At 39.4% G+C, this 24,816-nt stretch overlaps 2 protein-coding genes and 1 long non-coding RNA gene across 6 annotated transcripts in view; 2 read left to right on the forward strand and 1 right to left on the reverse strand.

The window, feature by feature from the left end:
- The window catches only part of dusp22a (dual specificity phosphatase 22a), a 24,759-nt gene extending 12,446 nt beyond the window's left edge, over positions 1 to 12,313 (forward strand). The window contains exons 5-7 of the mRNA XM_035395606.1: positions 3,849 to 3,923; positions 4,798 to 4,969; positions 11,395 to 12,313. Of these exons, the coding sequence (XP_035251497.1) occupies positions 3,849 to 3,923; positions 4,798 to 4,969; positions 11,395 to 11,589 (442 nt within the window). The 3' untranslated portion in view covers positions 11,590 to 12,313. The remainder of the gene's footprint in view (positions 1 to 3,848; positions 3,924 to 4,797; positions 4,970 to 11,394) is intronic.
- On the reverse strand, positions 10,809 to 17,507 carry LOC118215155. Of its 2 annotated transcripts, XR_004762784.1 has the most exons (4): positions 17,395 to 17,507; positions 15,662 to 15,706; positions 14,615 to 14,692; positions 10,809 to 10,937 (listed from the first exon to the last, which is right to left on the reverse strand). It is a non-coding gene; the product is annotated as an uncharacterized LOC118215155 (long non-coding RNA). The 2 variants fall into 2 exon arrangements; XR_004762783.1 differs by lacking the exons at positions 10,809 to 10,937; positions 14,615 to 14,692 and having other exon boundaries at positions 14,734 to 15,706.
- A 48-nt stretch (positions 17,508 to 17,555) lies between these two features.
- On the forward strand, positions 17,556 to 23,240 carry irf8 (interferon regulatory factor 8). Of its 3 annotated transcripts, none has more exons than XM_035395604.1 (9): positions 17,556 to 17,695; positions 18,003 to 18,176; positions 18,598 to 18,781; positions 19,111 to 19,196; positions 19,671 to 19,779; positions 20,346 to 20,393; positions 20,558 to 20,938; positions 21,741 to 21,856; positions 22,089 to 23,240. In XM_035395604.1, exons 2-9 carry the CDS (start codon positions 18,003 to 18,005, stop codon positions 22,272 to 22,274), a joined length of 1,284 nt encoding a protein of 427 aa, XP_035251495.1. In that variant the 5' UTR covers positions 17,556 to 17,695; the 3' UTR covers positions 22,275 to 23,240. The 3 variants fall into 3 exon arrangements, with proteins under 3 accessions (XP_035251495.1, XP_035251494.1, XP_035251496.1); XM_035395603.1 differs by having other exon boundaries at positions 17,586 to 17,728; XM_035395605.1 differs by having other exon boundaries at positions 17,586 to 17,728; positions 19,114 to 19,196.
- The last annotated feature ends 1,576 nt before the right edge of the window (positions 23,241 to 24,816 follow it).

Below are 24,816 nucleotides of genomic sequence, written 5' to 3' on the forward strand. Positions count from 1 at the left end.
AGCCCTAACCAACTGAACCCTCCCGTACCATATAATCACAAATTGTGCATTGCCCTGTGGAGCTACTGGCCATGGTTGGCACTGGCATGGTCTGAGTTAAATCTGGGGCTGTGAGGTTTATCCATGCAACACATGGTGGTGCCTTAACCAAATGAGCCATCCAGCAGGTCATGCTTACGTCCTGATGAGCCTTGGTTCCACTGGCCACACTCGCAACTTATTTACTTCCGCAAGCCAGGCTACGTTTTATGTCGTTATCTTCCACAATCTGCACTTCCATGTCAGGGCTCACCGTTCACCTGAAATGCTCCAGGGTGGTTACTTCTGAGATGTTCCTCGCCAAGCGCTGTTTCTGCTCGACCGGTTTATCATCAGCAAAGCTGCGTCACTTACAATGCTGTTGTGTGACCTTAGAAATCATCCCCATACATTACTCAGTATGATAATATTGACATTTCGTTTTATGTACAAAATTGGTGGAGCCTTTTAAGAGTTGAAAGATTTAAGCCGATTGGTAAAGCATCATGGCAAACTAAGAGAGAACTACACTGCACAGGATGATATTACCTACTTGGGCATCTCGACTCTGCCTTGCTCATCAGCAGAGACCTGGACCAGTCCTGGCACCAAATGGCAGAACGTGCGGTGGGGTGAAAGCGTAGGAACGCTAAAAGAGACACATGGAACATATTATTTACAGTCTTGCAAGCAGGTGGAAAGTTTGTACCGTGCATAGGCCCGGAATAATGTCGGATTCACTGCGTCCCTCCTAAATAATGCACCATTCACAGACGTGTGAAGTGTAGGGCTCAGGCACCGCGCCATTCGTACGCGTATTCGCACAATGACTTCGGTCACGATCAGAAACGATGCAGTGGTTTGCAGTGCTGCTAAATTTTTCCTAATAGTACGTGAAGCTGCATGACAAGGGGTGCTGCTGCTGCTGCTGCTGCTTCACTCAAATCAGTTTGATGTAAAAATCTGTGAAAGATGTCTGTGAATGTCACTGCAGCTGACATTTGGCCTGGACTCTTTTAGAATCAGCCTCAGGACTTCGTGTATCTCAGGCTTCCTTCCTCTTTTTTTTTTTTTTTTTTTTTTTTTGGTGGCTGTGTCTGTATGTGTTCTTTCGCCTTGCCGTACTTAGAATTAACAGGCTACAGTTGCATTGTTTGCTACTTGTTTTGCATTGAAAGGTTCGTTTCATAAGTACACTTTCTGTACTGTTGCGGTATGCCAGAAGGTCAACAAAGGTGAATGTAACATCACCCACACAGTTGATACATTTTAGGAATGTGATGACGTACTGAATTCAGAGAACTCTACTGAATGGAATAGTTTTTGAACACCACTTGAATCAGTTTAGTCAGTGATTGGGCAGTGGTAACCAGCAAAACATGTTTGGAGCTACTGAAAGTCAGGACTGCATGTAGGCCTACCCTTTCTTAAATTCAAAAGAACATGTAATTGGGCAGTGTCATACATTATACTAGCGAGACTAAAGAATATTTCAACAGTTTTGTTGTTTATCCGAGATCTATAGCCTATTCTTACAAGTGAAAGGCACTAGACGTGCTCAGCACTGTAACTGCACTTGTATTTTATTATTGTTAGATTTTTTTTTAAATTTATATTTTTTGCTTTGCAATTTTGTTATTCCACTGAATTGTACTAAATGTGTAATGTGCGTGTATTTTCCCGTAATAGGCTGAACTAGTTTATAGTTTCTGAGTATTACCTCCCACCTCTTATTACTTTAACTGTCACTCTTAACCTGGATTTAACCCTAATTTTAAGTGGCTATGGATGTCTGCCAAATGCCTGTAATGAACCGTGAACCTTTGTCATGTGGTTTTGTCAATGGCTATATATCTAGCTTTAATATTGTACTAGCTTCAGTTATTCATTGATCACCATAGGCATTCAAAAGAGTAAGGAGCAAAAATAATACAGAATTAATTTATCGCCATTACATTTAGAAATTAAAAAAAAAAAAAGATTTAATTATTTAATATATATTTAAGGCAAGTTCAATGATGTTGCATTTTCATGGATTTCATTATCTTTTGTTGCTCAAGCTTTCTGTGATTCTTGAATGAAACAGGTCAAATAATGTGAGTGAAAGTGAAAGTAGTCTTAATGTCACTGCAGCGACACAGGGTGCGGAGGTTTTATGGGTGTATGTCGAGAACTCTAAGAATTCTGTACGTTTCTTCAGTATGAGTATGGCAGGTGTGTCCAATTCATAAGTTGGCAAGACAAACATCCACTGCACCCCTTTACAGAATAGTTTCTTTTTTTTTTTTTTAAAGATTGCCTGTAGTAATGTGTGTTGCCAGTAGAGTGAAATGTTTTGTTTTGAGTAAATTCTTTAGAATGTGACCACAAATGGCTACAATAGGAAATACATTGCACATTGTACAAGACAGCCGGAAATCTCTGGCTGTGGAGGGGGAAAAAGTGCTGATCAGAACAAAAAAAAACAATTATTCCAGAAAAGAGTGAACAGTGGTATGCTGTCTGTTGTTCAGCTGTCTAGTGCTGCAGTACTTGAGCAAGAATTCCTTGTTTTAAATAAATTTTCTTGTGAAATTACCACAAAAAAAAACATTTTCTGATGACACATTTTTTTCAGATTGGTTGCCACTAATGTTCTTTAACCAGCTTTGGAAATGTAATATTTTCCCTTTTACAGTAGGCTGTGTGATTTCAACCATGTAATCACAGGCTCAGTTATTTATTTAATTATTCTAAATTCTATTATGTCATGTTCTGCTTATCTGAGTATGGAAGGGTAAAATAATTGAAATAAATAATAATAAATAATAGAACATTGAACATCAGTATTATTCAATATCCCAGTCTCTCTTCAAAACCACCAGTGCCAGTGGTGGGTTTGTACCAGATTTATGACTTTGCATTGTAGCAAAAATGTCAAAATTTGTTCTCATCTGATGACAGAACCTTGCATGATTTTTGCAAACTGTATGCAATTTGAAATGTGATTTTATTTTTTTCTGCAGTGCCCTTGTTTTTATGCACTTACCCACTTGCTAATGATTGCCTTGTCCATTCTCAAAGGGAAACTCTTCTTATAATCTCTGCTTTTAACAGCATTATGGATCATTATGTGGAGCATGACATTGATTATATAAGGAGGAGTTCACCTGGAATTGCGTAATCGGTTGCCGGGTAAACAGGAATAGTTCAACTGAATTTTTGTTTATCAAAACGTGTTTATCAAGGCTCTAATTACGGGAACACTGACTTTGTTTTGGAACTCTTGTTATAACATGTATAGCTTGTTGACACTTTAATGAGCAGTCTATATATAATCCGTGCCAATGATTCCTGTAGGGCGATGCAATAGCGGTAGGAAGTCTTAGTGGGTTGTGAATCGTTCCACTTCAGCATCATGAGAGTCTGGGCCCTGCGGCAGTTTCAGCCTGATTCAGTTGACTTGTTCTAGCACAACTTGGGATATTCAAACATAAAATTCTCATTAGTAATAGAACTGACCCTATCATTTACCATTGTTCCACTCAACAGAGGTCTCTGTGAAAGGAATTGTGGTGTATTTTTTTGTATTCCCCACATTACATTACCACCAATGGGGAAAATGAATCAGTTGATAATTATGATAGGACACTCAGTATGTCCTCAGTTTAATGTTCCCGGCGTGTATCACGATTCATGATGCCATTTTGGGAATAATAATACGAACAGTTCACTTCTATATCTCCTTTATAAGTGTGATGTCCTGGACCTGCGGTGAAGCAGATCTAATCCCTGAATCATTTTTTATTTATTACATTTATTTATTTTTATGCTTTTTTTGTCCTCCTCAGGTTACAGCATTTCAAGGAGTGCATCCGCTTCATTCACGAGAGCCGTCTGAATGGAGGAGGCTGCCTGGTGCACTGGTATGTATCGTGGCCCCAGGATGGACTCTTACATTGTGCAGTGCTCTTCAGGGTGACTACTGCTACTACAGTATAAGATATCATTTAGTCACTGCCGGAAATGTTGTCACTTAGCAATTAATTAATTAACTCTTTAATATCGCTGCAGGGAATAACTAATTCAGTAAGCACAATGTCCTCAGGGAACACGTATTTTGATGTCTGCAAACAAGCATTTTGACGTTCATCAATGGACAATATGTGCTAGGTGTCTGGCTAGGAAATTTCTATTTATGTTTCAGTGTCAGAGAATTGTTTAGATGACATATTATTAAAATACCATTACAATAAACAAAACACCCAAGATTCTTTTTAAAAAATCCCATTTTGCATTTGGGTTTTTCTACAGTAATTTTTATTTTATTTTATATATAACATGGGGGCTTATCTTGTAAATCTGTAAAATTCTGGAAAGATCATAGTTCAAAATTATGTAATGTATACCACCTTTGTTATAGGTTGATTGATTCATAATACAAAGCTGATATGCATTACATTTTCAACATTTTTAACGATGTTTGTGTGTGTGCGTGTGTGTGTGTATGTGTCCGTGTCCGTGCGTGCGCATGTGTGTGCATTTGTGCGTGCGTGTGTGCGTGCGTGCCTGTGTGTGCCTGTGTGTGCATGTGTGCGTGTGTGTGTGTGCATGTGTGCATGCGTGTGTGTGCATGTGTGCGTGCGTGCGTGTGTGTGCGCGTGCGTGCGTGCGTGCGTGCGTGCGTGTGTGTGCATGTGGGCGCGCATGTGTGTGTGCGTGTGTGCATGCGTGTGTGCGTGCATGCGCGTGCGTGCGTGCGTGTGCGTGTGTGTGTGCTGTTTTTGGTTGTGGCTGCAGCCTGGCCGGGGTCTCACGCAGCACCACTGTGGTTGTGGCTTACCTGATGACTGTTACTAACTACAGCTGGGAGGAGTGCCTCTCCGCCGTCAAGGCAGTGCGTTCCTTTGTTGGGCCAAACTTTGGCTTCCAGCAGCAGCTGCAGGAGTTCCAGATGACCATGGTATCAGAGGTATGCTCATTTCCTCAAGGCCGTTCTTTCAAATGAGTGGCACATGCTGCCCCATGCTTAACCCTAACTCAGTGCATTACATTGTAGTTATCATTACCATTTATTTATATTTACTGGGCCAGCAGCTTAGTATTTTATTTTATTGCATTTTATCTTTATTTTTTGTTTATTTTTATTCTTACTTATTTATCTTGGTTTGGTTGACTCTTACTCTTCCTACTTCTACTCTACTCTTACCTTTCCTGTGTTTCATCTCACTCTGTTGCTGCTAAGACACCTGAATTTCCCTCCGGGATCAATAAAGGTTTATCTGTCTGTCTGTGTGTCTGTGTCTGTCTGTCTGTCTGTCTGTCTGGCTGGCTGGCTGTCTGTCTATCTATCATTTTTTGTGCATTATATATTCACAACAAATGTTGAATTGTGTACATGGTACATTTTTTATGCAGTTCACACGGACACGTGTCTTGGCTTTGTCAGACAACTCGCTGAATGAATCCCAGTTTTTAATGACTTCACAATAGTCTACATCCATGAAATCTCCAGTAGATTTAGGTAAAACGCTGAAAGTACCCTTTTAGGTTTTAAATTTTTAAAAATCCTTTTATTTGAGGTGTTGCATGTTATTCCATGTCTACAGTCCTCTCCATTAACCCTTTACAGCTTCTGAGTGTCTGTGATTATCATGGTAGACAATCAAAGGTATAGGTTGATCACAAACCATTAAACTTGTGTCCTTTGAGGATATTTTTTTTACGCGTTTCCTTAAATCGCTTAGATCAAACGTGCAATTTCAACATGCCACTTTCCCTGTGGCCCATGGCCTTTACACAACACTTCCAGTAAGACTCTCCTGTACCAAAGGAAATGAAAGAAAGGGTGCGAATATAATTTTTTTCAGTGCATTGCATCATTATTAATCCACTGATTGTTTGTGAGGTCTCTATAATACTGTGTATTGAAGACATGAAACATTTCAGTGACCTTAACAACTAATGTAGTGAACGGGATTCATACCTATCATGAATAGAAGTCGGTGATTATTGGATGTTATGCAGTGATTTTTTTTTTAATGTATTTGAAAGTTCAGAGAGATGTGAAGGTGAGGAAAAACTATATCATTTAGTTTTATGCCCATTACTAATTTCATTATTGGCCATTCCAGATGCAGCACTTCAGATCTGCAGCATATACATTTGTGTGTGATCCGTTACAATGGGTCATTATTGTGTTTGGGAAGGCGCTTTGGCTGTATTGTGATTGGGAGTGTACGCAGTGTGGGTTCTAGAATAGAGGAACTTAAGGGGTAAAAAGGGGCATACTGGAATTGCATTAGAGCAATGAGATTCATCACGTGAGAGTAATTTCTGTCAGAGGCTTGCAACATGCCTTTTCAGGAAGGAGCACAATTTTGTTTATCAAACTTAGCTCAGATTACAGGAGCTGGTCCTCTATGGGAGAATGTGTTTTTTACTGTAGATTTTAGAGTACTGTTCTCTCCCCCCGTGGTGTGGTGGAGAATCACAGTAAACAATGAAATGTGGATGGTACTGTACATCCACATTTCAGATGAAGAGCTGTTCATGCATTTCTAGCTCAAAGCATGTATGAGACGACTTCTATGAATGTTTGTGCAATTGTATATACGTTGTTTTGAAATGGGGTGCTCTGAGAATTTGTCATCTAGCTACAAAATGGTCACAAGAGCTACAGGCTATGGACACTGGTCACATAATTTGCCATTTGATTTCTTTGAATCGGTTGTTGTGAATATGTTACTGTCGTGACAATCATAAGAGCTATAAAATGGAAATACCCACTGGCTCCCTAATTTGAATTCAACATGAAATTTTGTGCATTTGGCATTGAACGTGTATTAAACTGAAAAGAATGTAAAAAGAGGTCAGGGCTTTGTGCAGGTCAGTCAAGTTCTTCCACACCATTCTCCAAAAAAACATTTCTATGTGGACCTAGCTGTGTGCCTGGTGACACTGACATGCTGAAACAGGAAAGGGCTTCCCCAAACTGTTGAGGAAACACAGAATCATCAGGAATGTGATTTTATACTGCATCAAGATTTGTCTTCACTAGAACTAATGGGGCTAGCCAAAACAATGAAAAACAGCCCCAGACCAAGGGATGTCCAGATGCTTTTGGTCATATAGTGTTGCTGGGTTTTATATGACCATAATAATTAATTTTGGATATGAATTTACTTTTTGGTGTACGTCTGTACTTTGTTTGTTGTAGGAATCTAAAGGAATCCAAGTAAAGATGCATTTACCACAGTTAATAAACTATCAATAAATATGTTTTTCCTCTTAAAATACTGATACAAGAAATTCCTTTGAGTAGTTTGTACAGTAGAGAAGGTAACATTATGGTTAAATAGCTGTGATGGTTGCATTGATGGTACCCATTGTAATTCTCGTGGGACTAAAAGGCAACCAAAGCATGGCGCATGCTGGAACACCAGCAGATGAGCACTGGGCCTGCAGTCAACGCTTTTAACTTTCTCACACACACCCATTTCTCATCGTAGCTACCGTTAATTTAGCACAAAGTGATCTTAAGGTCCAGACCCCCAGAATGTGGCCGAGCATTCCATTGTTTAAAATGTCAGTTAAGTTTGGCCCTGTTTTCCAGCCTTAACCGCCTCTAGAGAGAACACAAGCAATCATTGGCTCTCACATGTAACCTAATGGAACAGAACTGAAACAAAATGGCTGCATGTCCTCGTTGGACTTCAAAGGTCCTCGTCATGTGATTGGTGTACTCTAAAGGATGTAGTTACTTTCAGGGCTAATGGTATAGCCATCAAGACAATAATGATGCGGTTCTGCGGTTCTACTGTTTTTTGTTTTTTTAAAAGAATTATTTCCCCCCTCATTTTTTTTCTCACTGTACTTGAAATTGTTATTTGAGAAGGAAAAAAAACCAACCAGTGTAGCCACAAGTTCATGAATAGTTGTGATCTGTCACGTAGTCTGTTTATAACTATATTCTCCCCGGTAAAATATGTATTTCTTCTCCTCCAAATCTCTTGTTAGTTACTGGCTTTTATTGAAATGTCTTATGTAAGACCATGTGGTGTATGGTCTCTTGGGGAATACTGTAACATAGTCACATTACACACACTATTTCCATTGCGAACATGAAGAACCTTTTAGCAAACTACTATCCAGTTTTTAACTCATAATTTCTCTGCAAAAATAGCTCCAGACACCACAAAAGTGGGTTTTTATCTAGGTCAACTAAACACCGACACTGATTAGGAAACACGATGGCGAAGAAGGCTTGCGCACACCCACGGATAATATGCTGTAAGCAGATGGTGGTGATTAGTTTTATCACTCACAAATGAAGCTGCTTGTCATTGTATCACAGACGATGAGGGAGGAAGCACAGGTTCCTGGCAGTCCTTTGTCAGAGAGCAAAGATATTCCTCTTGGAGAACACCCTCTGATGCAAGTGTTGGGATCCTGCCAGGGGTTTCCCAAGAATCTGCTTCAGTGTTGTACTTTCTTGATGCTTATTTTATGTGAACCTCTCTAGTGACATAACAGGTATGCAAGCAAAATGTCCCAATCAAATTGTGTATTATTTAAAAGTGACAGCCTCTTTATAATCTGTTTGCGGGCCTGTTTCTTTTCCTGTTTTTTTGTAATGAACATTCTTTGATATGTTCCATACATAACAGTTGAATACATTAACATATAGTTCCTCCATTTTGAAAGTGTGGCTGTAAATCCAACAATACACAGGTAAATGGGGAACAGAGGACAGGTTGCTCCCGCACAGATATATGTGCTGGTAGATTGTGATCTCAATTTGGGATTAATAAAAAAAACAAAAACAAAGAGTTCCAGTAAAATACTTGAAAGAGTTCACTGGAAAACTGGAATTCCCCTGGACTGGAATGCAGTCTTAGCTTTCCGCTCAACGCCTCCAGCCGTGCGAGAGCGTGAGGGAATTGTGGGAGTTCTCTGGATCTGCCAATGCCAAACATCCGTTTTTACTGAAGGCCACATGGCGCTGTGCAGAGGAAGCTGACTTAGATTACCGATTACCGAGCGGCACACCTGTTCATTCAGAACCCAGATGTCTTGCTTCTTATGCTTTACATGGTCATTCATCGTCCATATTTGGCATGTTTCGGAACTGGCAGCATTTCAGGAAAGTATAGGGACTTGTGAGCAGCAGAGAAAATTGGGAATGTCAGTATACACTAGATTTTGTAGCACGGTGGGTAAGGAACTGGGCTTGTAACCAAAAGGTCATAGGTTCGATTCCTGGGTAGGACACTGCCGTTGTACCCTTGAGCAAGGTACTTAAACAGCATTGCTTCAGTATATATCCAGCTGAATAAATGGATACAATGTTAAAAAAAGAAAAGAAATGCTATGTAAAAGTTGTGTAAGTCGCTCTGGATAAGATGTAATTGTAATTTAATGTAATTTTAATTCAGATTTAAAGCCTTAATTTAAAAATCTTGAATGATTACCAAGCCAAAAATAAAAACCCTTGTTCTTAAAAACCATTGCAAGTGCATGCAGACAGCATTATTAAGCAATATCTTAAGCCTGCTCAAAAATAAGAGCCAGTGCAAGAATGTTCATGGTAGTTATGTTAGTTTTGTAACAAAAACCTTATGTCCAGTGAAAATCTTTTCTACATGTAATGCATGTATTGTGTAAATGATGCTCTTGGCCCTTTTGGGTGGGTAAGGCAAGCTAAATTTAAATGCCTAAGCATTGCCCCTTCTCTGGATGTGGAGATTATTTCACAAAAAGGAAGACACCTACAAGAAATGGGTCTTATTTCTGGACCCCACAGGCACTGCAATAATCAGAGCACTAATTTAGTCCATAAAATGGCGAGTATTGTTGGGCTAAATGGCCCTGTTTTATGTTGTTTGGCTATGTCATGATTGTGTGGTCTTAAGCCAGAGTTTCAAGCTTGTCTTACAAATCTAAGTTCCATTGTCTGATTGCTTTCATGGAAAAGACAGATGGGCTGAAAGTTGTCTTTCAGAATGCAGAAACAGTCACCTCTCACTGAGGCTGTAGTTTCCTTATCTCTAACTCTGGGCATCGGCACCCATTGGTTTAACTGGGGTAGTGTGAGATCATGAATAATTTTGTGCATCAGACACGCACCTAGAAAGAAATATAAAAGTCAACAAGTTATATTTTTAAAAATAATGTTACATGTATTCTTTTCGCTTTTTATCTTGTATACAGTGGTTTTAGTGTTGCCACTCCTGCCTGGGACCAATTGGTTATGCAATATGATAAATACAAGAAAATCATAGAATGTCCATATAACTTTGCAGTTGATAAGGACAGATGATGTCTGGTGTGTTTTTAAATTATTTAACGTAGTTAACTGTTTCACATTACTTTTACACCTTTCTGACTTGCTATTTTAATTTAATTGTCAATAATAATATCAATAATCAATAATAATACCTAAATATTTAAAATGTGGGACAACATTTATAACTTCTCCATTAAAGAAAATTTATTTTTATGTAAAGTATGTACAAACATTTTTGTTAACATTAAGAGTTAGGCAGGAGTAAGTGAGCATTTCAGACACTATTCAAAGCTGCAGTTAGTTTAGTAGGACCTTGTTCTTTAGTTTTAGCATGTACATAAATCACTGTATCATCAGCTTATATTTGAATATTGAGCACACTGAGGGGAGATTATAAATTGAAAGGCTAAATAAAATGGGAACTAAAATTGATCGTTGTGGAACACCAGTAGTCCAGCCAATAAAAGGACACTAAATTGCATACAATACTTTCTTGTGGTTAAATAAGATTCCATCCATAACGTTAGTGTGTTAACAGAAAAAAAAATGTAATCTTGAAAGGAGTACATTATAATTTATGGTGTCAAATGCCTTTCTTGAAATCCAGGATGATTGCACCTACTACACCACCTTGATCAAGATTAGCTTCGATCTGTTCAACAAAAAAAGAAATTTGCAGTGTCAGTAGAGTGATAGCTCCTAAATCCAAATTGTATAGGGTAGAGAGGGAACCCCTTGTATTTAGATAATCAATTAAATGGTCACACACTGCTATTTTGGCTACTTTATACATATCTGGTAAATTGCTTATAGGCCTATAATTACTTGTATCAGATCTCCTGCTTTTGATATAGGAAATGCAACTGCAGACTTCCAGTTTAAAGGAAAATATGACTGTTGAAGTGTGGTGTTTTTGCATAAAATTACATCTAGAAAAAATTCTGTAAAACTTCAGAATCATACTCGCAAACCTCAATGGAGGCAATGGAGAACTGGCATCAGACCCAGTAGCCACAGACCCCTTGCACATCCTCTTCATGACTTTGTTGAAAAGCAGGTGCTGAGCACCCTTTTTTTCCCCTCATGCCTCTCTTTGTTCTCCTCTCTAGTATCGTGCCTGGCTACGGCAGAGCTACAGTTCGAGCCAATTTAAGGATCAGGAGCAGGTGGGCGAGCTGCTGCGACAGTATGAGGAGCAGCAGCAGAAGGAGCAGCAGAAGAACGGCGATCAGAGATGGGTAAACCAGGCCTCGGGCGTCTACCCTCTGCCCTACAATGCGTACGGCTCGGGGAGCAGCAGCTGATTCTCCAAAAAAAAAAAAAAACAGCGAAGCCCTAGTGTGGGGCCAGAACTTGACAGGGAGCTGCAGGTGCAGCATATTTTTCTCTTGGCACTGGACACGCAAAGAGCAACGGTCCTGGTTAGGAGCTTTAGAAGAGCATTCTTATTCACCACGACTCCAAGCCCACACTGAGATGTATAACGCCGGCTACCCGGTGCTTCCCCACCCAGATTATGATTTAAAGTGAAGAGGCAAAGGAAACAAACCTTTTTTAAAAAATTCAATTCAGGGACAGTTTAACACCACCATTCCCTAATGCCATTCATGGACAATGGATAAAAAGCCAGAACTTGCATGCTGTCATGTTTGTATCCCTGGGAAAAGCCAGTGGTGACACCTTTTCAGTCACATCTGCTGGGGAAAAAAATGGCCTTCGCCGCATTCAATGGGTTCCAAGGAGTATTCCTACTAAAGCCATACAAGGATTTCAGAACAATATGCATAACAAATATATACAATATGGGGTGGGTGAGTCTGTGCTTATGAATCATAGCCATGGAAGAATATAGGAAATTAATTGTCAAACCCACATTTTACATGTAATGTTTGACAATCACTGTAAAAAGAATACAGCTGGTACAAATTTAATAAATGTATTAAATATTATATGTATGGGACATGTTTAATATGCAATTACATTTAATTTGAAAAATAACGACTGCTAATAAATTCTTCGTATAAAACACTTAAAATCTTAATGTGCATTTTTAAAGGTTTTCTTTTTTTTTTTTGAAAATACATTTAAATATTCGCAGTGGTACTGAAAATAAAATCAATGTGTTGTACTTGTAAACTACAACGTAATGATAAAACATTCAAATTTGTGTTTTTAAATGTAAATTAATGTATTTGGTAAAATAAAATTACATCAAACTTTTTTCAACTTTTGAACACTGGCAGTTTAAAATAACAAGGGCTAATGCTGTTAGTTGTACTGTAGCCACATGTTGCTCCTTGCTAACTTTTGAAAATTTCTATGGAAGTTGGGCTACTTCATTCCATATTGTGAGTGTAAATTGGGAAATAATGAAACTGAACAATAACTGGCATATCTAATCAACCAGAACCCTACTGGGTTCAATAAAATTGCCCCGTGGTCCCATCCACACTAGAACAGTACCTTAACAGGATAAGCCACCCAGCAGCCCCTTTTAAGTATTTTAAAATGAATTCCAGAAAGTAGATAAGTCATTTACCATGTAGATTCTAAACATCATTTTCTAAACATACACAAAAAAAAAGTATGTGGACACCTGAACAGCATACCCATATGTACTTGTTGAACATTGTAACTGCCTCCACTCATCTGGGAAGGCTTTCCAGAAGATTTTGGAACACTGTTGCGGGGACTCTCTTCCACTCAACCACAATGCTCGCAGCCAGCCTTCCAGCTCATCCCAAAGTGTTTACTGAAGCGTGATTCATCATTCCAGAAAATGCGTTTCACTAATTAAGAGTCCAATGGCAGTGTGCCTCACATCACTCCAGCGGACGCTTGGCATTGCCGCATGGTGATCTTAGTCTTGTGTTCAGTTGCTCGGCCTTGGAATCTCATTTCATGTAGCTCCTGATGAACTGTTCTTGTGCTGACGTGATGTAGTAAGTGTTGCAACCAAGGATTTTTCACAAGCTACACGCTTCGGCGTTCCCTTTCTCTGAGCTTGTGTGGCCTACCATTTTGTGGCTGAGCTGTTGTTGCTCCTCTACGTTTCCACTTCACAATAACAGCACTCACAGCTGACTGGAGCAGCTCTAGCAGGGCAGAAATTTGACAAACTGACTTGTTGGAAAGGTGGCATCCTATGACAGTGCCACAGTGAAAGTCACTGAGCTCTTCAGTACAACCTATTCTACTGCCAGTGTTTGCCAATGGAGATTGCATGGCTGTATGCTTGAGTTTATGCACCTGTTAGCAATGAGTGTGGTTGAAATAGCTGAAACCACTCATTAAAAAGCGGTGTCCACATACTTTTGGAAATGTAGTGTATTTTTGCTTTTTTCTTACTTGTACTTAAATATTACAGTTTAGAGTGGAAACTGGTCAGCATTATGTTAGAACATCATGCACCAGGTGTGTTGAGCTCAAAATACATTATAATTCCACCTCAATTTGACTGACTATGGTATGCGCAGAGCAGCTGTACATGTGGTGTGGCTCTCCAACAGAAGCTCTGTATGCAGCCAGTCAAGCCTAGACCTTGAGGTTAAATTAAGTATTGGTATTATTACAAAAGATTTCTTAAGAATTGACATCCTTCAAATGGAAGTGCCTAGCCTTCTGGGTATTGCCGAGGGAAAACGTACACAATTCTAAAGAAAGTGTAAAAGCAACAAAGCAATGAGTTGTGGAAATCTCCACAACCAAAACATTTCGGTTTATTGTTTTTTCCAAGCTCTGTGAGTATTTTTGTGACTTGAGAAAATGAAGATACCACTGCCAACTTCCCCAAACTGGACCTGGATATAGGCCACACCTACACTATGAAGGTGAGTGCAAACCACAAGGTAGGCTCACATCCTAAAACAAACTGTGGTCATGTGACTTCACCTTCACTGCATCCGCATTTTATGGTTTCTGAATGATGGCTGTAAAACCGCTATCTGGTCCGGGGTTGGCATGAAAATGTAACTATTATTAATATTTTCCTATTTATCTTTAGCCTCCCAAGCTGGTATTGAACAAAAACCAACACTGGGTGACTGCTGGTTAAGAACCTGTTCAGTTACACTGCAATAACTTCACGCTAAAAAACTACAGTAGTCAGATGACTAAAAACTTTCACAATTACTGCATATTCATTGTGTTGCCAGTGTTAAAATCTACATAGTGCAATTCAAAGGAATTTTGTAAACTGGTTGCAGTGACTAACCAAGTAGATTAGCGAGCTCACTTAATCTATATGTCACCTAGCTTTCCCTTTATGTAAACAAATAAAGGTTAAATTAGCACTTAAGTTTTTGTACTAATTGTACAAAATGGGTATACCTGGAACAGATGGCATTCTGCCCTGTACCATCAAGTGTAGTTTCCCATCTTTCAATGGACATATTGGCCATAAGTCAGCTATATTCAGAAAAAAGCAAAAAAATCATTCTACCAAGAAAAACAAATTATTCCAATTTTTTTTTTCATTGCAAGGTTACATAATGCAATTTAATTTTCAAACCCCAAATGCTCCACCATATATCAGTTTGACTGAAATTCTATTCATGTACAGTTTGGCTAACCTCAATGCTGTTTTCTGGACAAATTTACTTAATTATTTGAATGTATTTATGTGTCTGTCAGTGTAGTGAGAGAAACACAGTCAATGTTATCTCTGCAGCACAAGAGCAGAGCATTCAGTAAGTAATCCAACCTTCCAGTAGTCTCATTCAGCCTCCCACAGAATGGCAGCAAGTTTGGGAAGTTCAATTTCATTCTGGATTTCTATTATTACAATGTCAAATTGAAAAATGTGACAGGGTATTTAGGTATTTTACAGAAACAGGGTGGGTTTTGTGATGTGGTTTCCATCTGAGTGGGGGGGAAAATGGTGCCATTGTAAATGCTGAGAACTGGGAGTTTGTAAAGACTCATGAATTCTAGAATATCATAGTTATTGTACAGAAGTAGGACAAATCCCATTTGGTTATGGACACCATAGACAAACTGACAGCAATTGTGACTCAGGCATTCATGCTCAGAGAAGAGACTGTGTTTGTTATTGTATGAATGTGACAATTAGGATTGGGGCCTAACTATCAAAATCTGGTTTATTGAAAATCTGAAAGTCTGACGTTAAATCGGAAGTGGATAACCAACACACAAGGAGGGATGGCACAACGTGCAGAATTATCCAGTTTAAGATCTAATCTGCAGTGTCAGTTTATACAGATTTAGTGAGATTGCTGGCAGATGCAGCATTTGGACACACAATGCTCTTTCACCAGCTGATGCTCACACTCTTCACATTCTCCAGCTCTGTCAGTCCCAGAAAATACTGTAAGTTTTTAAGTAAACTGCATTGAACTTTTATTGACGAAAACTTACTTAGACTGACTTGCTCCTTGGCATCTCTCATCAGCTGAAAAGGAACTGAGAAAAACAACACGGACAAGGAAAGATAAAAATAGCCTTTAACAGACTCCCAACAGTAATTGTAGGTAAGCAGTAGATTTTTAATGCTATTACAATCCTGACTACTGTGTGTAGTGTATGTAGCATTACACCACAGGTTCTGGATGTTCACACAGTAAACTTGCCCAATGGTAATCTTGATGCAGTGATACAGATACATGGTACCTCAGTTCCATGACGTACCATGTAGCTTGAAAATGAGTCATTTTGAAGTTATGTTTTGGTAACCATAAAACTTGAATACTGTTCTTTGGTTTTAAGTGGGTTGCACAACCTAAAATAGACCACTGAAAAGAGGGATTTGTAAATATTATGTATAGACTGTGAGTCAAAATCAAGTCTATTCAGTCTCAAAAATGTTTGTCTTTGTACAGTTGCAGTGTTGCAAATCATGGTCCTACTTGTAATACTTTACAAGTAGTACCAGTAGATGCTGCTATTGCATTGTCACCTTGAGGCCCAATTTACCAATTTAAGGACTATATATGGTATCACAAATGAATATGAATTAAAATAATTAACATAAAATTATTGGTAACACAGACTGTGATCCCACTGAACATGTGCTTTATTTGGGTCTATGATGTGAATCCTTGTGCCAGTACTCAGTAGGTTACATACAAATGTTTCCAAACTCAATTGGGGATGGAAATTCAATTTACATAGGTAGCCTATTGTACAGGACAATTTTAGGGAGTGACTGATGAACGATCGAGAACAAGCACGAGTAATCAGAAATCTTTCCGAACCATCGCTCTTTTATTTATCACTGCTACTGGATAATGTATTGTATGTGTGGGGAAAGTGAGTAGCCTATGAGCAATGCATACATTGTGGGGGCATCCAGTCGTAAAGACTGAACGTAAAAAAATGAGAAGTGGGTTGATGTTAGAACAGGCTATGAGTAGGAAGCAATACTGAGCAGAATAAGAAGTGAAATATTCCATAGAATGTGATGGATATTTTACCTGTTCACTGTAGGTTATACCCAGTGAACTAAACTGCTGATACGTGATGCCAATATTTGAATTTATTGTAGTGTAAATCATTGCCATAAGATGTCCTGTACAGAAATTATGCAGCACCCTGTAGTTAGCTATCATGAGCTAACAGCAATACAAATATTGTGGACACTACTGTGTCTACCCGAGGTAGAACAGGAGAGCCGTAAAAGCTGTTCAAATTTGACGTTAAACAGTATTACACAGAGGCGTCTCGTGGTGTCACCACCGGTTTACGCTAAACAACATAAATACAGTGCAATTAGTAGTAGCAGTAGCCTACTAAGACTACGCCACAAGATTTTGCTGATTCGTTACGGTTTCGTGAGCTAGTCAAACGACCAAAGACGAGGACACGTAGATATTCTATCATATTTATCCACGAGAAAATTAGATTAGCCTGTTTAAAATTAAATAATTATTTGGAATAACTAGAAGATCAATAGTACAATGCCGAAGACATAGGCCTACGTGGGTGGAACATGCTAGCTCGAGCTTTACTATAGCAAAAACAGTGGCACTGACAGAAACTACCCGCCGGCTTAGACTTCCGACAAAGGACCCGAAATTCCCCTCTATCTTTGACACCCACGATAATATTTAACGCCCCCGTTGACTATAATTGCTATTGAAAAAAATTCATACCTGAGATAACGATAGCCTACACAGCATCTGATTTCTCGGAAAGGTTACTGATGTGAGGAAAAACTTCTACGGATGAGCATTTGATTGGACAGCGTCGCAGCCTTGTACATACCTTCTTCATTGTGATTGGACCACACTAAAATGTCTACTTCCAATCAGCTTTCACAACAGAGCAGGGGAGCGAATCAAATTTATAAACAGAATAACCTATTTAGCGTGTGAAGTATTTTTTTCAGCGCGCTGGGTCTTAACTACTGTTCGGGTCAATCTCCTGTGCAAGGTTCACGCACCAGCCAAAGAGGTACATATTCTTTTCCACGCACCAGCCATAGAGGTACATATTATTTTACTTAGAACAGACTTGTCTTTATAATGATATTATGGGTCCACAGTGTCTATTGCACTATTATTTAAATATTGGAATTTAGATTGTGGACTCATGCTCTCTCTTTCTCTCTCTCTCTCTCTCTATATATATATATATATATATATATATATATATGTATCTTTAACATGCGTAATTACACAAATTATTATTGCGATCATCATGCGATCGAATTTAAACATTTGGTAACATTTTAATCTAATTTCCATGTTTTCTTCTTTAGATGACAGTAAATCCTGGCGGACGGAGGCTGAGACAGTGGTTGATTGAGCAAATTCACAGTAACCTTTACTCTGGTCTCCTATGGGAGGACGAGGAGCAGACCATGTTCAGGATCCCCTGGAAACACGCAGGGAAGCAGGACTACAACCAGGAGATTGATGCCTCCATTTTCAAAGTAAGAAATGTTTTGTGACAAGCATTTTGTGAGTACAAGCTGAAAATCGGGTTTCTAAATTGCATTGCATTCTATTGCAACGTTCCCTAGACTACAGTATTTACCGGTCTTAATAATTAAAAAAATATATAATCAGTGTATCGAAAGATCCGAATGTCAAAAAAAAAAAAAAAAAAATCCGTTCTAATTTTTTTTTAATTATTATTTTTTTTATTTTCTTATTTTAATTGGAATTTGACGTTAAATGCATATAGCTTCTGCTATAACCGCTTTTACGAATCCCAGTATCTTGGCACGAGAGAAATGTCAGTTTGTAAAAAAAAAAAAAAAAGAAAGTGAAAATAGTTGCGCGTGTACCAATGATTCATCCTGGTTGTGCCTTGTGCCGTTATTCTGATGCGTGATATTGATACTCCCTCAGGCCTGGGCTGTATTTAAGGGGAAATTTAAGGAGGGGGACAAGGCAGAACCTGCCACATGGAAGACCAGGCTCCGGTGCGCTTTGAACAAGAGCCCTGACTTTGAAGAAGTGACAGACCGGTCTCAGCTGGACATTTCGGAACCATACAAGGTCTACCGGATTGTCCCAGAAGAGGAGCAAAAGAGTACGTGTATATTAATTAAAATATTGGATAGATCAACTATTTTACTTTCTTGCATTGATAGAGGGGGGGGGGGGGGGGGGGGGGGGGGGGGGGGGGGGCTGCTGATTATGTTGGATAGCTTCCAAGGTTGTCATCTGGCGGCTGGGATACAATACATCCTAATCTTTTCAGATCTTAATTGTGAAATGTTGTAATATAGTAATACAGTATATGACTGTTTTGCTGATAAGAAATGCAAGCAGAGCTTATCCCCAGTAGTAGTGAAGTGTTTATTCATTAACATTCAGTCCGGTATTTATTATTAAAAAAAACAACCGCTCCTTTCTCAGCAGGCAAAGGCACAGCAGCCATGAATGGCAGTGATGTCACAGATATGGAGTGTAGTTCCGCAGAGCTGGAAGAACTCATAAAGAAGGTGAGACAGGTGTACTTTTCTTCACCATAATAATAATAATTAACATGTCCAATATATGGTGTGGATGGACTGTGGATGCTGGCCTTGGTGGTGGGTGACATGGTGAGACCTGTGCATCAAATATTTCAGTAAAACCTGTTCAATGAAGTCTTGCATTTGGATATGGAGTCACTTAAATATGACGAAAATAAGACGGATAAGTGAGATGTGTAGTGCAGTGGTCATATTACCAAATAAGCCATTGATTTTCTGCCAGTTTGGGAGTCACAGGTTTAAATCCCAGGCAAGACACAGCTGTAGAACCACTAGAAATTGCTCTACCTGGCAAAAACAGCTTTTTTTTAACCAGGTAAAGGGATATATCAAGGGTAAAGTGCCAAGCATCCCATTTCATTCTATATAACAGAATGTTAATATTATTGTTGCTATTATTGTATATTTTTAATGGAATGCATTTTGTCTATACTCCTTCAGTCTTCAAGTGAGGATTACCAGCCTATTTTAAAGAGGAGCCATTCGCCACCCCAGGACACTTGCAGGTCCCAGCCCAGTCAGGACTGGTGGTCACAAGGCGGGCTGAACTGTAAGAGAACATTTCTGACTGACGGGGCAGAGATGAATGAAACATACAACAATAAGCTTTTAACTTGTGGTCACGTATTTCGGGATATCGTAGCACTCATTATTGCTCACGACAGCAATAATAATAATAATAATAATAATAATAATAATGGTTTAGATTGTTCACATGTGAAAATGGCAAAGCCATCACAGCCAAGACGAGACGTTCTTGCAGGACTTAAAATGTGTTTTGTGTTGACTTCAGCCCTGGTTTACTGAACTAAGGATTGGCCAATTTCCGTTAAACTCTGCTGACGGGTGCAGTTCTTTTTGGTTTGGTTTGCGATACTATGCTGGAAAAGCTGTATTTTTTGTTGAGCTGACAAACAGTGTCAAGAATCCTTGCTATTTCATTTCAGTTATGATGTGTCTTTCCCATCGTTTCGTTTGAGGGTTATTGACAAATATAAGCTGCAGTGCTACAAAAAGCTGAACAGAAATGAGGAAATGCGTTCTGTAGATTCACTGAATATCTGTAAAGCTGTGATTATTTAAATAATGGACCTTTTTTGTTTGTTTTCCCCACAGCAATGCTTGTAAATCCAGAGCCTACACCAGCTGGCAATTTTAATGCAGGTTTGTGCTCTTTCGCGTTCTTTCTTTCCATCCCAATTGGAAGGCAAAACAAATTACCTGCATTCCAACATTCACTGACAACATTTACTCTCTGAACGGTGGGTGTGTCTCACTGAGCGTTGCCTCCCCCTGTCAGCCTCTTATTCATGTTTCTCTGTCCGTAGCCTTCTCGCAGATGATGATCACGTTCTTCTACGGGGGGAAGATGGTGGGCAGCAACATGACCACTCACGGAGAGGGCTGCCGCATCTCTCCCTTCCAGCCGCCCAACGAGATGCTTTACGTGCCCGACAGCCTCCAGAACGTGCGCTTCCCCCCCGTGGAGACGATCGAGCACGAGCGCCAGCGCCAAGTGACCCGGAAGCTGTTCGGCCACCTGGAGCGCGGCGTGCTGGTGCGCGCCAACCGCGAGGGCATCTTCATCAAGCGGCTGTGCCAGAGCCGGGTCTTCTGGAGTGGGCTGTGCACGCAGTACAGCCCGGGGCCCAGCAAGCTGGAGAGGGACGCCGTCGTCAAGATCTTTGACACCAGCAGATTCCTGCAGGGTAAGTGGGGGACGCGCGACCGGTTGTGGCCACGTTATTTAGCGACCTGCCGTGAGATTCGAAAGCGGAAAGACTCTGGGGTCCATCCCAGGATTGCGAACCTTTTTGAAACGGCGAACAGCAATTTCCCATCGTGGGCTAAAGTTTGTAGTCCTAAAACCAGGAAGCGAGTTAGCATTGGTTTGAGCCGTGGGTGCCCTCGGCAGATTTCCAGTGCCTTTTCCCATAGGGATTTCGGTTTCTGCAGAAAATAAGGTCTGTGTTTAATGCAAGCCTAAGAGAGTTTTGCTCTATGAGATGAATTACACCCATTAATATCTGAACTGTGGATTCTGAAGCTGTTACGTGCTTTTCAAAAATATTGAAACTACAATAATGGTCGCTCTCTGCCGGCCACCAGTCATACTAGCTCACCTGCATGCCATAACTGTTGTAGTTAGCGACTTGTTAGCAACTTACTTTTTTAAAGCACATAACAGTTGAGATATATCAATGGGTGTAATTTATTTCATAGAAGGCTTACGTTGAACTCTCCTAGGCTTATGATAACCACAGACCAACCCGAAATCCCTATGGGGAAAAAAGCATTTGAAATCTTCTGAGGGAACCCATGGCAGAAGAAACTTCCGGGTTGGCCTACAAAAAGACATCATCACTGTAACACTCTATGCTATGTTTCTTTAAGGCATGAAGGCTGTGCTGTCTTCACTAGGGTATCATCAAAAGGATGTAAAGCTTTACAATCACACTGAATATGTGTTATATTCTGGTATCATATGTTTCTGTTCTGTTGGTTTTCCAGCTCTGCAGCTTTACCAAGAGGCCCAGTACCCAGCTCCTGACCCCACAGTCACTCTGTGTTTTGGGGAGGAATTCTCTGACATCACCACCGCCAAGAACAAGCTAATAATCGTTCAGGTGAGATAACTGGCCTTTCACAACGGTGAAAACTACATAAAGTGATGGGGAGAAAAACTTCAATTTATGATTGTAAAACCCTACATTCCTATGCCATGCAATACCTCTATTTAAAAAGCTACACTTAGTGAGTAAACTTCAATTAAGCCATGCCTGTCCCAGAATGTATTCATTTACAGAGGCGGTTACAGCACTTGTTATGGTAAATGCGTCCCTTATCTGGCCTCCTTAGATCACACCAGTGAACTGCCAGCAGCTGCTGGACGCGGTCAATGCCATGCGGTCCCAGTACAGCAGTGGGAGCCTGCAGATCTCAGACGAGACACAGAACGATCAGCTGGCGCGCATCTTCCAGGACCTGTGCAGCTACAACGCACCCCAGCGCTGCTTCCGAGAGAACATCCCCATCACCGTCTGACACACCTGACACGTCACAATGCGCTCTGTTCTTTCAGTGACTTAGGTTAAGTGAAGGTATGCAGCACACTGATCCATATTTAAACTGGCGTGGAAGCCTGGTTTAGGTGTCCGAAATTGTAGTAGTACTGTACCACCCAGAGTTGAACCTTTTTTTTTTCTAGAACCGTGACACAGCAAATATTAAGGAAGAGTGACTTTCCTTCCTGTTGGATTGTTGAAATTGTGTAGTCATTATGACACAGATAGGTTTTACTATCTATGAGAGCTTGTGATTAAATATAAATACATATACATTTTTTATTGAAATTTAAATATGAATTCAAGGGCTTATATTTCCAATAATGTATATTTTCTACAAATGTGTTTGATTAACATGCTTATAAACTGATTTTTTAAAAATAGACTAATTCAAATACACCAGTTTGTTTTTTGAAATATTGAAATGTTTCAGAGCATATGTTTCATCGATGAAGGCTTTATTTTTGTTAATCTATTCCTTTTAATATGACCTGTTTAGTACAGATTTATTTATTCCTACTATAATATGTGTCACTGCTGAAAGGACAATGCTTTTCTCCATTGAAGCATATCTAAATCTTAACCTGTAGCAGACAGAAACTGGAAAACACATCATGTAGTGATTGCTGTTTGTACACTCAGGAAGAAGAGATCAATGCAGCTTAACAACATGTAATTAATCCATGAAGAATGTCTATATATAAATATCATCTGTGTGATGCACATTTCTAAATATCTTCTTGTCGTGTTAATGGGCCTTTTGAAAGGAAATACATAAGACATTCTATGGGAAAATGTATACAAAACATTGCAAGTCCAAGCTTGGATTTATTCATTTAGAAAATGCACATTTACATATACTTAAGATCATAACCGTGCAATGAAGTTGCCGTGTGTAATGAACGCTTGAACGATTCAAAGGAAGGGTGTGTATTATTGACTTCAACTGCAGTGTGAGGACAGTTTGCTGGATTTGGCACATTGTCTTAGGCTGATGACATCATACAGTTGTTCAACCCTAAAATCTGTCACTCAGAAACACAATGCTTCTCCTGATTCATGAGGGTGGCTTTCTGTCCGTAACTAATTTGACATTTGAAAGGTGTTTCTAAAGCTGCTCTCTTTGAACACAAACTGCAGTGGTTCTCAATGATTAAGTTGTGACAATTTGGATAAATGGACACCAATCAAATGAGCTTGGTAGAATTCTGCAAATTATCGATCAATTAATTGAACACCCTTTCTTTAAATAGCCTTTGCTGTTTAAAGAATGGGTATATATCTGCGGCTATGTGCAGCGCAACAGTTATATAAAAATATATATCTGCACATAGACCAATGCCATTTTGTACATCCCACAAATCACTGTTTATAATGGCCTCTTGAATCCATTGTTGGTGTGATGATGATTGATTCTTTTAATACAATCAATATATAGTTTTTTTTTTGGAAGTTAAAACTGTTTGTATTGGCACCAATTCAAATTTCTAATGACTAATGGAGATAATTCGGGTACGAAATGGGAAGAGTTTAAATTATTGTCTAAACTGGCTTCATGAGGAAGCTGTATTGCCATCTTGCCACTCTTGAACTGAAGTATAGGTCATAAAATTGTATTGGTAAAGGGTACATGCATTATGAACAGTCAGCACAAACACTTTCAAGACAAAGGAAATAAATCTTGAAAATAAAATTCAGTTTTATAAAGTATGTGGATTGAATGCATCATAGAAAAGGCCTAATCAAGCTGGGCTGAACTGAATGAATAGCTTAGTATGGAAAAAGGGGATAATTGAAATGTGGATGAAATGGCAAGCCAGTACTGAAACTATTCAAAGTAACAGGCTGAACTAATAAAGATCAAAACTGGGATAACATCTTTGTGACCTGACAATGAAGCCAATTGAAGTGCTCATGAAAACCACAAACAAGCGATTTATGCAAAAGATAAAAACAATTCAGTGAAACATCAGGGAAGTGAAATACTTTCACACTCAAATAGTTCCACACTCCAAAATTCAAAATCGTATGGTTGTAGAATTTAAACTTGCATGCACCATCAACAGTAGTGTGTAGTGCCATCGTGTTCTTGTGGCTAACTCTAGTGGTATTCATCTACGTAGCAGTGTAGCCTCTGTAGTTCATGTTTGTGATCTTCTGTTGACAGTTTGTCACTGACACATCCACACCTGCCTTCTGAAGAGTGTTTCTGTTGACAAATGTCAAAAACTGACTCCAAAGGCAAAGGTGTAGAATCAAGCCTAGATACTGAAAGCTATGAGCACGATTGCGGATTCACATGCTGGTGCTCAGAAGCTATGATATTTGCAGAAAAGTGTCATGGTTATTTGTTTTCTAGCACCAGCTCATTTGTGTTTTCTTTCTGTGAACATGACAAAAAGTGCAGAATTGCTGGCAGAATGAGGTACAGAGTGGAATAACCCCACGCATTCACATATATCTTATCAGATTAGTGTAGTTCAACAATGCTGTGCTGTACAAAAAAAAACATTTTTATCAGA

This window comes from Anguilla anguilla, chromosome 16 (genome assembly GCF_013347855.1).
Source record: "Anguilla anguilla isolate fAngAng1 chromosome 16, fAngAng1.pri, whole genome shotgun sequence".
NCBI classification, from domain to species: domain Eukaryota; kingdom Metazoa; phylum Chordata; class Actinopteri; order Anguilliformes; family Anguillidae; genus Anguilla; species Anguilla anguilla.

Bases quoted from the DNA above. Each gene is read 5' to 3' on its own strand.
- irf8 (XM_035395604.1), top strand. From the start codon at position 18,003: ATGACAGTAAATCCTGGCGGACGGAGGCTGAGACAGTGGTTGATTGAG. The intron at 18,782-19,110 runs GTACGTGTATAT...CTCCTTTCTCAG, and splicing joins CCCAGAAGAGGAGCAAAAGA to CAGGCAAAGGCACAGCAGCC. The intron at 19,197-19,670 runs GTGAGACAGGTG...ATACTCCTTCAG, and splicing joins TGGAAGAACTCATAAAGAAG to TCTTCAAGTGAGGATTACCA.